Consider the following 12349-nt stretch of genomic DNA (forward strand, 5'->3'; position numbering starts at 1 on the left):
TTACACAATTGAGGATGGTAAAATGATCTTTCCAAAACTCTCTTAGAGTCAGTTGAGTTTCTGAGGTCACTACAAAGCACCTTTCAAACATAGCTTTTATGTACAGTTTCTTGAAGTTGGAAATAACCTGCTGGTCCATGGGCTGCAGGAGAGGAGTGGTATTAGGAGGCAAAAACTTCACCTTAATGAAGCTCATGTCCCTAGAAAGTCACTCTGCCAAGTCTGAAGGATGACCAGGAGCATTGTCTAATACCAGGAGGCACTTAAGGTCTAATTTCTTTTCAATTAGGTAATTTTTCACATTGGGGGCAAATGCATGATGTAACCAGTCATAGAAAAAGTCCCTAGTGACCCATGCCTTACTGTTTGCCCTCCACAGCACACACAAATTAGCCTTGAGGACATTGTTTTTCCTGAACACTCTGGGAGTTTCAGAGTGATACACCAATAAAGGCTTCACTTTGCAATCACCACTAGCATTGGCACACATCAACAGAGTAAGCCTGTCTTTCATAGGCTTATGTCCTGGGAGTGCCTTTTCCTCCTGAGTAATGTATGTCCTGCTTGGCATTTTCTTCCAAAACAGGCCTGTTTCGTCACAATTAAACACTTGTTCAGGTTTCAGTCCTTCACTGTCTATGTACTCCTTGAAGTCCTGCACATATTTTTCAGCCGATTTGTGGTCCGAACTGGCAGCCTCACCATGCCTTATCACACTATGAATGCCACTATGCTTCTTAAATCTCTCAAACCAACCTTTGCTGGCCTTAAATTCACTCACATCACTAGTTGCTGGCATTTTTCTAATTAAATCGTCATGCAACTTCCTAGCCTTTTCACATATGATCGCTTGAGAGATGCTGTCTCCTGCTATCTGTTTCTCGTTTATCCACACCAATAAAAGTCTCTCAACATCTTCTATCACTTGCGATCTCAGTTTCGAAAACATAGTTGCACCTTTGGCAAGAACAGCTTCCTTGATTGCCGTTTTCTTGCCCACAATAGTAGCGATGGTTGATTGGGGTTTATTATACAACCTGACCAGCTCAGAGATACGCACTCCACTTTCATATTTATCAATGATCTCTTTCTTCATCTCCATAGTAATTCTCACCCTTTTTGCTGTAGGGTTGGCACTAGAAGCTTTCTTGGTGCCCATGGTGACTTATTTTGCAGGTGCAATCACTAAAAAGGCTGTGATAACATGAAATGTTCCAGTTGTATGTTTGGAAGCGACCGCGGTGGCTGACTGGCTTGTAAACACTGGCACCAAAGGGACAAGTGAGGCGCGCTCAGGCCAAAGTGGACGCATATGGTACGGAACGAATAGCGCTGGTCGGGTTTTTAAGCGCTAGTCGAGGCAAAATTTTTGCATTAAAATGTATCGCTAGTCAGATTTATCGTTAATCGATGCCATCGTTGGTCAAGGGTCCACTGTATTTCCCCAAGCTGATATAGCTCTTAGCTGGTGATTGATGTAGCTTAAAGCAGCTGGCATTTCTTCTCTTAGATAAGTGAATGTCAGTGTACAGTCATCTGCACATGCATGGGATTCTGGGACGAGATGAAGAAGGTCATTGAAGTAGACATTCCATAACAATGGTCCCAGCATGCTTCCTTGTGGAACACTTGCCCCAATAGGATGTATGTATGTGTGTGTGTGTGCGGGGGGATATTCGGCTTATGATCCTTGCAAATGTTTGTGGATAGTTACATGTGCACTTGCATATGGCTGGTGATTTGTGTACTTTTTTTAATCATTTAATTTCCAAACCAAAAGCAGTTATCCTACCTCAACTCATTACAAAGTTTCCCCCTATCTAAGGTATAATAACACACTTCCTGGGATATGACCCACAACAGTCTGTTAACATCAATGTACCTGCTTACTGCTAGGTAAACAGGGACAACAGCTATAAAGAAACTAAGTAACTACCATTTAAGCCATAAGCCACCTTATGTATGGCTGATAGAGCAATTCCTACTCAGACCCAAGTTGCTTCTTGAATATGCTGATAGACAAAAAAAAAAAATTATTAGACTAAGCACATTAAGGAATTTGATTAAACCATCTGCTTTCCATTTCAGCCTCACATCAATTTACTTCTTTATACAATAATTGTAATTTCTCATTATATGATTCTGATTTTTCTGGTAATTTATTTAGTACCCTTCTCCATACTGAGTAGTTTCCCTCAAAAGCTACCTTGTTTATTAATGTTCTTAAAATTCAGATACTATACAGTATATTTACAATTTTTCCCTCTATGATGCCCTTTACCTGTATTTTTTATATTACTTCATCTATAGTTGTATATAAAATCTTAAAAAAAAAAAAATATTCTCTAATATTTACTTGGCTGCTATCATTTAATTCTGAATCACCACAATCTAATTAAAAAAAATTAAAAAATGCTGTTTTTATCAATATGTGGTTGTTTGAGCTATTTTTTTTAATCCCCCTATATGCCACGATAGTCATTATTTTTAGCATTTTGTACCTCCTTGATTAATTCTTCACTGTTTTTCTGCTTCTACATATTTTTTAGTCATTTTTTTGGCATTTGGGTGCTCCAGTCTGATATCACAAACCCTGTACTTGCATGTTTAGAACTTTTAGATAATACAAAATAATTGGATGTAATTGTGATTTCCTTTCATGAAGCAATATTATGTTTAATATTAATTTCAATGTTAATCCTATTGTTTCTTATCTTGTAAGTGGTATGCTTCTTCATGGTAATTTGTTTAATACAGATTTTTTTTTTTTTGTTCTTTGTGGTATTGTATGTCAATACAAGTTTTGATCAAATTTTTAACCCAGAAGGTTAGCTACCTGGGATAACCCAAGAAAGTCCGTGCATAATCAAGGACTGTGTCTTATTTTCATTAGGGTTCTTCAATTTTGTCCCCCAGGATGAAACTCAAACTAGCCAACTAACACCCAGATGCCTACTTACTGCTAGGTGAACAGGAACAGCAGATGTAAGGAAACATGCCCAATGTTTCCACCCAGCCAGGGATTGAACCATGGACACTCAGTGTGTGAGGCAAGAGCATTGCCTACTGAGCCACAGTAGGCAGTGTTTAAGAGCCTGATATACATAATAAGATCTTTTGGTCATTTGTGGGCATGCTATGTGCCTGCTTATTGAGGAATTTCATCCTTATATTTTCAGCTTATTATACTGTTCAGGTGTACTTCAGGTTCTTCAGACAAGCACCAACAGATGCCCCTTGCTTTATGTTTAGATGCATTAGGGACAATTAGGCCATCAACAATTCATGTTACATAATAAAAATCTTAATTATGCTAGGTGAAGAGTAGCAACAAGAAAACATGCCCAACATTTCCACTTGTGCCAGGATCAAGCCTTCAGATGCAAGTAGAAAGGGCTTCTGTTCGAGCCATGAGTTACCCTACATCATGTAAAAAATTTTAAAAATAATACAGGTATTGTATACAATGTTTTTATGTTCAACGAATAATAATGCTACAGATAATTCAAATGTAATGAATTTTTAAAATTACAAGACAACTGTTGCTTGTACTACCTGGAGTTTACCTGGAGAGGGTTTCGGGGGTCACTGCCCCCGCGGCCCGGTCTGAGACCAGGCCTCATGGTGGATCAGGGTCTGATCAACCAGGCTGTTACTGCTGGCTGCACACAAAGAATTCATTTGGATTGTCGACCCTTAGAGTGGGCAGTGGCTCGCTAAACATTGAGTCATATTGGGACTTTAGCATCTCACTCATTTCTTGGCTATCATTTGTGTATGTCCCATCCCGCCTAAGCAGCGGCCTAATACTGGATGTTGTTTTTCCCTTAGATTTGGCATAAGAGAAGTTTTTTTTTTTTTTAATTTCCTTTATGGCTTTTAGTTCTTCCTGTGATTCTTGTCTCCTATAAGATTCCTTCAGCTTAAGTTCGATATTTGCAATTTCATTGACTAGTGCCTCACTTCGTATTTCAGATATATTGACCCCACTCAGCAGCTCTGTGACTCTTGGCTTTCGTCTGTATAGGGAACGTCTCTCTCTTTCTAGTTTACATCTTCTATTTTTTTTTTCTTAATGGAATGTGTCTTGAGCAGATCTCAAGAACCACAGAATTCATTTTTTCAAGACAAATGTTCGGATCCGTGTTGTTTAGGATATCCTCCCAGCTTGTTTCATTTAGGACATGGTTTACTTGATCCCATTGTATGTTTTTGTTATTGAAATTGAATTTCGTGAAGAGACCTCCATGGCTGCTCACATTTTGCTGGTCTGGAGCCCTGTGCATACATGTCTGTACCTCTATTATGTTGTGATCTGAGTGAATTGTCTTTGATACAGTTATAATACGTATCAGATCGTCACTGTTAGTGAAGATGAGGTCCAGCATATTTTCTAGTCTTGTAGGCTCTACTATTTGCTGGTTTAAGTTGAATTTGTTGCAGAGATTTAATCGTTCGTGTATACACTATCAAAATGTAAACATCAGATTCATTAAGTTTTTGTTACATGCTGACTACTAACAAGTAAATCCTATCATTCAATTAATGGTATACAATACTGACAAGCAGATAAAGAAGACATATCTTTAACAGTGTAGTATCTTTATTGACAAGACATTTTTGCCTGACCAGCAGGTTTCTCAAGTCAAAATATAGAGAAGACAACAAGAACAGTATTGTCGATATACTCTACTACAGTCAGAGGGAGGCACTGAACCTGTAGGGGACTCACAGCACCTGGGGAATGGTAAGTGGAAGACAATTCCAATTTCTTGAATCAAGAGCCCCTCACCAGTATCAATAAATCTTCTTTGAGGGGTTGAGGGGGTCAAGCCAAATTTACCACAAATTTACTTCAAGGCTGAGGAGCTAATCACCTCGTATCTTCGTTGCCACTACTTCTGTTACCTCTGTATTTCAATTAAAGAAGCTTACTGAGCAGGCAAAATGTCTCGTGAGGAAATATGCCAAACTGTTGTACACGCGTCTTACTCAAATTTTAGATGTTGACAGAGCTTTTTGGGATTTGTACTTAAAAATCTGTTTTTTACTGGAGAGGGTACTGGCACTGAATAACCCACACAGGTTCAGCAATTTATATAAATATACGAGAAAAAGTGACAAGCGATTTATTTATTTATTTATTTGATGTCTTTACAAACAGTACATTGAGATTTTGTATTTACAATAGTGGGTTACAATGCAAAGAGAGCGATGATGACTTAACCAGTCAATCTTCATCCAGATTAAGCTGTGTAGACAAGTATTACAGAACATAAAAGGAAATAGTTTTTAAATTTGAAAAATTACAATACTGCATTTACAAAAACACTATACATAAAGGTAAGACATTTTATTTGTGTCAACCTTCTGTCATGGGAGCAACAAGACTGTCTAAAAACTCTTCAAGGTGGGTAGCCAATGACTCAATGGATGGCCACAGCAAGTGACCTCTGGTTTACCAGTCCTAGATTCTGGTCTGAGAGAGCAAAGTAACATTTTGTAAAAACACCCTAAGTTAAGCTTTTTTCTGGACAAGTAAAAATTATCCTACATAGTAGTATAAATTTGTACAATAGCTCTTAAGGCACAAAGAAACTGAAAACTTACATAAATAGTACATTATATATATTTAACCTAGGATAACCAATAAAGCTAAAGTGTGAACTTATTTCCGTTGGAGGTCTTATGTTTTGGATACTATTTTTGAAAATATGTTTTGCCAACATCCCCAGGTTCAATGTGTACATTTCAAACACATAAATAAAGACATATCGATTTCGCGCAGGTAAACTGCACGTACAATAAAGAAAAAAGAAAATCACCTTGACAATAACATCAGGTGATAGAAAGGTGGTCAATATTTGGTTTAGTACTAACCTGAGGGTTTCTGGTGAGCTTGAGGAGGACATGGTCAGCTTCCACCAGACAATTAGTGTTGACAGTCTCCAGGTGGAGGACACAAGAGCGTAATTTCCTGACGCCCCAAGAGGCCACAAAGCGAGACCGCTCCAACCCATTCCAATCACAGGATTTAAACACCAACTCTATCTTTCGCCAAAAACTGGGGTGGAAAAGGGCAGGGCGCCATGCCTTACAGGTGGAGCATGCACTTATTCTATCAGACAGAGGAAGATAAGAAAGAATTTCAATTAAAATGACACTAGGCAGCAGGTTCCAGTGCCATTGTGTGTGTGTCGACATGTTTACTAACTATGGCGGCGCTGCCACCTCTCACTATAACAGTAACCTCCACTCGTCCTCACAGCCTCACTATTCAACACACTAATAATACTATTCCGTATAACAGATAAAATTACCTATCTCTGAGTTGTTTCCAAAATTTATCTGTAATAATTTAACACGTGCTGAGAAGTGTGTGTAAAATAGAGGTTCATTTGATGGCGCAAAGCAGATGATGCCTACAGCATTGCATCTGTCACTCACTTGTGTGTTGCGCACTACATTATCATAGAAATCAATCAACACTCTATTCACACTCTAATATACGCTGCCATAACTCATAGCGAAAGTTCATTTTAAATTAAAACATATGTAGGTACAGTTGTCTAGGGTGATAGAAGCCCCCCCCCCTTCCACCACCATGAGGGGCTGGGGGTCAAGGACAAAGACTGTACATGTATTAGTTATATAAAATTCAGTTTCTGTTATAAGTGAAAAATTCAGTATAATAGTTCCTATGTTGTTGATTTATTAAGAATATTGAGCTATATTTTTTCGCAAAATTTCTATTTGTAATAATTAACACATTAGTAGTAGTAAGTTTTTATTCAGGTACAAGTACACATGAATACAGTTACACAGATTATCATACATAGTAACATATGTGTAGATTAGAAGTTGTTATAGTAATATAATATTCACGTTGAACTGCTAATACCGTGAGGATCTAGTATGAAAACAGATTTCATGGAAATCAAAGTCAAAGATTTATTTCCACATGACATAATGTTTGTACAGAGATGGGTGACATTTGGTTGTGCATGCAGAAAACCTATGGTTATGCATATTATTTCGGGAAATGAGCACTTGCAACCCGAGGAAGAGGAGAGTATCTTCAATGCTTTGGATCAAGAGCCTTTCACCAGCATGTAAGCTCCTCCCTTGAAGGGTCACACAAACAGATTTACAGTAATATATATGAAATAACTCTACACTTGATGAGGGGTAGACTGATGTACTATTATACAGGTATGATTTGTCTATTATCAGTTACATAAACCACATTGTGGGGTTTTATCCCGTTTAAATATATTGGTGTTATTACAAATGATGTTTGAATTTCTACAATATATGTATTAAGCATATTATAAAAATACAGTGTTCATAAATAATGAGGTTTTAATCTAAGATAATACAAGCAAATATAATTAATTTCCTTAGGAAAGGCATAAGGGTATTTGAAATAAGTAATGCAAAAACTTTTTTTATGTCATTTTATGTAAATTATAGTTATGAAAGGTATTCGTATATGCATTTCTAATTTTTATTATCACGATAATTAAGTTCAATAAGGCACACTTACAAATAAGTATCGTACTTAATGTGAATTACCTAGGATAACCCCCAAAAAAGTCAAAGTGACTTCCTTCCATTGAGCACATTATATGAGAGGTGTTCGTATATATATTTTTATTATTTACTATCAAGATTGGTTAGAGCACATATGTGGCTACTCAGAGGTGTTTTAAACATGACGCCAGAGAGTGGGCCAATCACATGAGCACAGTTGCTGATGTATATTAAAGCTCCGCCCACACCCCAGACAAACATTCTCAACACTTGCAAGGTAAACTTAACTCTTTAGAAATGCTTGATAATATTCTGTTTTATTGAATATCAAGTCTTGGTGTTATTTATTAAACTGTAGATCGCCTTTACTTACTTGATTTTTTTAACTAGAGAAAGGAAATAAGGTAGTTATTATTAAATACGTGAAATTGTCATTATTGGAATGTGAACGAACATTCTCCAACATTCTGGTGATTCCAGTTCGTTCAGGAAGAGGTTAACCAGTGTATATCTTGGCAGGTTCCTGCCGGCTGGCCTCAGTAGTAAGCCAGACGTAGTAACGCCTGTACCTGAGCAAATTTCTTGTCTCATAAGTGTTGCGTCGTAGCTTACAACACTTAGTCTTCAGGCAAGATGGGCAAGGATTATTACAAAATTCTCGGTCTCTCGAAGGGCGCTAGCGATGAAGACATCAAGAAAGCTTACAGGAAAATGGCACTCAAGTACCACCCTGACAAAAACAAGTCTGCTGACGCGGAGGAAAAGTTTAAAGCCGTAGCGGAGGCCTACGAGGTGTTGAGTGACAAAAAGAAGCGGGACATATACGACCAGCACGGCGAGGAAGGCCTCAAGGGAGGAATACCTGGTGCTGGTGGTGGTGATGGCCCACACTTCACATATACCTTCTCGGGCGACCCCAGAGCTACTTTCCAACAGTTTTTCGGCACTAGTGACCCGTTTGCTAACTTTTTCATGGGTGTTGATGGTCACGGTCCCCATGGTGTGTTTGAAGAGATGGACGTAGAGGACGACCCATTCATCACCATGATGGGTGGTGGGCATCGCATGGGTGGGGGCACACGTCGTGCCTTCAGCTTCAACCCCCATGATGCTTCCAGACCTCAGGGCAAGAGTCGTAACCAGGATCCAGCCGTCACCAGGGACCTCTACGTCACCTTGGAAGAAGTTTACAAGGGCGTCACCAAGAAGATGAAGATTACTAGAAATTTGTTATCCAGTGACGGTCGTACCACACGTCGTGAGGAGAAGATTTTGACCATAGACGTGAAGCCAGGGTGGAAGGAAGGCACCAAGATCACCTTTGAACGTGAGGGCGATCAGTCTCCTGGCAAAATTCCTGCAGATATTATCTTCGTGGTCAGAGATAAACCTCACCAGCACTTCAAGCGTGATGGTGCCAACCTTCAGTATACAGCTAAATTGACACTACGTGATGCCTTGTGTGGTGCCCGGGTAGCTATTCCAACCTTGACCGGTCAGAAAGTTACCTTAAACTTCAGTAACGAAATCGTACGACCACAGACCACGAAGCGTCTTCAAGGCTACGGACTACCCTACCCCAAGGATCCTACCAGGAAAGGAGATATTATCGTCCATTTTGATATTCAGTTCCCTTCCACTTTGACTGATAGTGCAAAGGAAATTCTCTCTGAAGTTCTTCCACTGTAAGTCTACCCCCCCCCCCAAAAAAAAAAAAAAATTACACGCAGGATTATTACATCACAATATACTGTGACTACATAAAGTATCATTACGCCAAGGTTATTGAGCAAGTTGAACTGTCAGTGTTGGAAGTGAAAGATTTTGGACAGTGGATACCTTAGTTTATTCATCCGATGTTTTATGAGAACTTGCTTGACTTGTGCCTTTACATAAAAAAAATCTGAACGGCATATTTTTATTGGCTAATCGACGTGTAGAAGATCACCTGAGGTGATGTGTACAGACGATGAGCCAGCTTTGGGGGGAGATACCTGTGGCGTGACGTCACCTCCAGGATTGCTGCTGACGTCACGAGTGAGAGAGGCGGAACCCACAGCGACACCCACCTTCCACAAGACTACATATATTTATTGTACATGATTTATATTTAAGGATTCTCTGTGCTCAAGAGCATTAATTTAGTTATTGCATTGCTAACTCTTGTACCAAGAGTGACTATCTTGTAGTGGTATGTTTGCTTAGCTAGTTTTCATTTAAACATTTTTTCATCCAGTCATGATAAAGTAAAACTGTTTCATTTGTAAATATTCATTGTACACGAGTGTATCGAGAACTTGTTTTGTATATATCTGAAATTACTTAACAACGACACCAAAGAATTGCTTATACCACTAGTTGGTGTAAGTGGAATAAAGCTATATTTTGTATTAATGATTTTTTATGTATCCCACCTTCACTATATTTTCTAGGAAGTCAGAGGTTATATCGTGAATACACACACGGCAGAGTTGAAGTTAGTCTACTGCTATGAAACATGCTTCACACGTATAATTGGTGTATGGTCTTCGAGGGTTTAGAGGTTTCTCATAAATACATGTAAACTAGCGTATTATTGTGAATATGATTTGGATACGAGTATGCACATATAAGGGCGGCTTGACCCAGTAAAAGGTAAACTGGGATAGTGTCATCGCATTCCACTAGAGGTGCGTGTAAACTGTGATCTTAGTGCCAAGTGTATGCCCTTAATCAGCCATCTGCACATTTAATTAACACTAGGGCCGTTTCTAAATAAGAACAGTTGGTCAAGGGTTACAGTGTGCTTCTTATAGAGATCATTAAAGCAATGTTTACATGACATGTTCTTAGAGGCTTCACTTGAAGCTTCTCCATATATGGCAACACTAAACCCTGTGTTGCCAACTACATCATTGACTTCTCTCTGCCTTCATCTCTTCTCTCGATTTTCCTCTCTCCCTCCTATCCTCTTATACTCTCCTTAGTTCTGATTATAATTCTTTTTCTTTCTCCTTTTCTTTTTCTTTCTCTCAGGAAAATTATTAGATACATATAAAACGTAATGAAGTGCAAGAGTGCTATAACTTGAGACCCCTCGAGATGCCCGACTTTTTTTTTTTTGGTTATCCTAGGTAATCTACATGTGCTATGTATGATAATTTATGTAACTATATTTGTGTACCTGTACCTGAATAAAAACTTACTCGCTCTCTACGCTGGATTATGGCTGTCTACTAACGGCCCCTTGAAGGCAGGTGAAATTACCGAGGTGCAAAAATGTAATCTGGAGAACCTTCACGGCTCGCAAATTTTCTAGGGGCTTCAACTGCTGGGAGCACTTGAAGCCCCTAGAACTATACTAAGAATGAAGGCGAGAAAGATGCGTCAGAAAGAAGGAACACTGCAACAGTCCTACTGGCCCATGCAAGGCAGGTCTGTCTCTTACCTCGCTGCATGACCCTTGTCGGCTTAGCGCTTTATTTGATTATTATAATGTCTGCTACCGGCTTAAGCCAATGACCCAACCTAGTCAGGTCAGGTCACATTCACTTAAGGAAGGAGCACGGCTTCAGACCTAGCAGCACAAGCTAGCCAGGTCCAACTTGCACCCACTCGTGTATTTATCTAACCTATTTTTAAAACTACACGTTTTAGCCTCTGACTGTACTCGGGAGTTTGTTCCACTCATCCACAACTCTATTACCAACTTTAAAACATTGCTGCGAGTCCTATCTTAGCTAGATATTGTTATCAGGCTATTTGCATCCCTTTTACCTATTCCTGTTTTTCATTTATACACCTCAATCATATCCCCCCTAATTCTACGCCTTTCTAGAGTGCAGATTCAGAGCCCTCAGTCTATCCTCATAGGGAAGATTTCTGATACATGGGACCAACTTTGTCATCCTCCTTTGTACGTTTTCCAGTGTATTTATATCCATTCTGTAATACGGTGACCAAAACTGTGCAGCATAATCTAAAAGAGGCCCAACCAAGGATATATAAAGTTGAGCAACCTGAGGACTCCTATTACTTATGCTTCTTGATATGAAGCCAAGGGTTCTGCTTGCTTTATTGCGAACACTAATGCACTGTTGTCCTGGTTTTAGATTACTGCTAACCAGAACTCCCAAATCCTTCTCGCAATCAGTAATATTAAGATCTACATTATTTAGTTTATATGTGGCATGGTTATTTTCCTGTCCAATGTTTAACTTTGCATTTGTCTATATTAAACTGCCTGCGCATAACCCTTGCGGTTTAGCGGCTCTTTTGATTATAATATATTAAACTGCATCTGTCACTTCTCAGACCACTGCATCAGTCTATTTAAATCTTCCTGGAGTGTTCGAATGTCCTCGTCAGAATGAATGCGACGGCCTATTTTGGTGTCATCGGCAAACTTGCGTATGTCGCTATTTATTCCCTCATCTGTGTCCTTTATGTAGATTGTGAACAACAATGGGCCCAACACTGACTCCTGTGGAACACTGCTCGTGACGCTTCCCCACTCTGATTTCTCCCCATTTATGCAAACTGCTGCCTATCTGTCAACCACGCCTCTATCCAAAAAAAATTTCTCCTATTCCATGTGCCTTAATTTTCCTCAATAGTCTCTGATGTGGGACTCTATCAAAAGCCTTGCTGAAATTCAGTTTCAACAACAAAAACATATAATGGGATCAAGAAACCATGTCCTAAATGGAACAAGCTGGGAAGATATCTTAAACAACACGGATCCGAACATTTGCCTTGAAAAAATGAATTCTGTGGTTCTTGAGATCTGCTCAAGACACATTTCATTAAGAAAAAGAAAGAGAAGATGTAAACTAGA

The 12349-nt window shown here is 39.0% G+C and overlaps 2 protein-coding genes across 2 annotated transcripts in view; one reads left to right on the forward strand and one right to left on the reverse strand.

Annotated features, from left to right (window-relative positions):
* LOC128691374 (F-box only protein 33) overlaps positions 1–6221 on the reverse strand; it is a 40721-nt gene extending 34500 nt beyond the window's left edge. Inside the window, exon 1 of the mRNA XM_053780216.1 lies at positions 5881–6221. Coding sequence (XP_053636191.1) covers positions 5881–6204 — 324 coding nt within the window. The 5' untranslated portion in view covers positions 6205–6221. The remainder of the gene's footprint in view (positions 1–5880) is intronic.
* A 1782-nt stretch (positions 6222–8003) lies between these two features.
* On the forward strand, positions 8004–9927 carry LOC128691373 (dnaJ protein homolog 1). The gene has a single exon (XM_053780215.2). The coding sequence runs from the start codon at positions 8167–8169 to the stop codon at positions 9220–9222; it is 1056 nt and encodes a 351-aa protein (XP_053636190.1). The 5' UTR covers positions 8004–8166; the 3' UTR covers positions 9223–9927.
* Positions 9928–12349: the final 2422 nt, after the last annotated feature.

Source organism: Cherax quadricarinatus, chromosome 36 (assembly GCF_038502225.1).
Source record: "Cherax quadricarinatus isolate ZL_2023a chromosome 36, ASM3850222v1, whole genome shotgun sequence".
Taxonomy (NCBI): domain Eukaryota; kingdom Metazoa; phylum Arthropoda; class Malacostraca; order Decapoda; family Parastacidae; genus Cherax; species Cherax quadricarinatus.

Bases quoted from the DNA above. Each gene is read 5' to 3' on its own strand.
- LOC128691373 (XM_053780215.2), top strand. From the start codon at position 8,167: ATGGGCAAGGATTATTACAAAATTCTCGGTCTCTCGAAGGGCGCTAGC.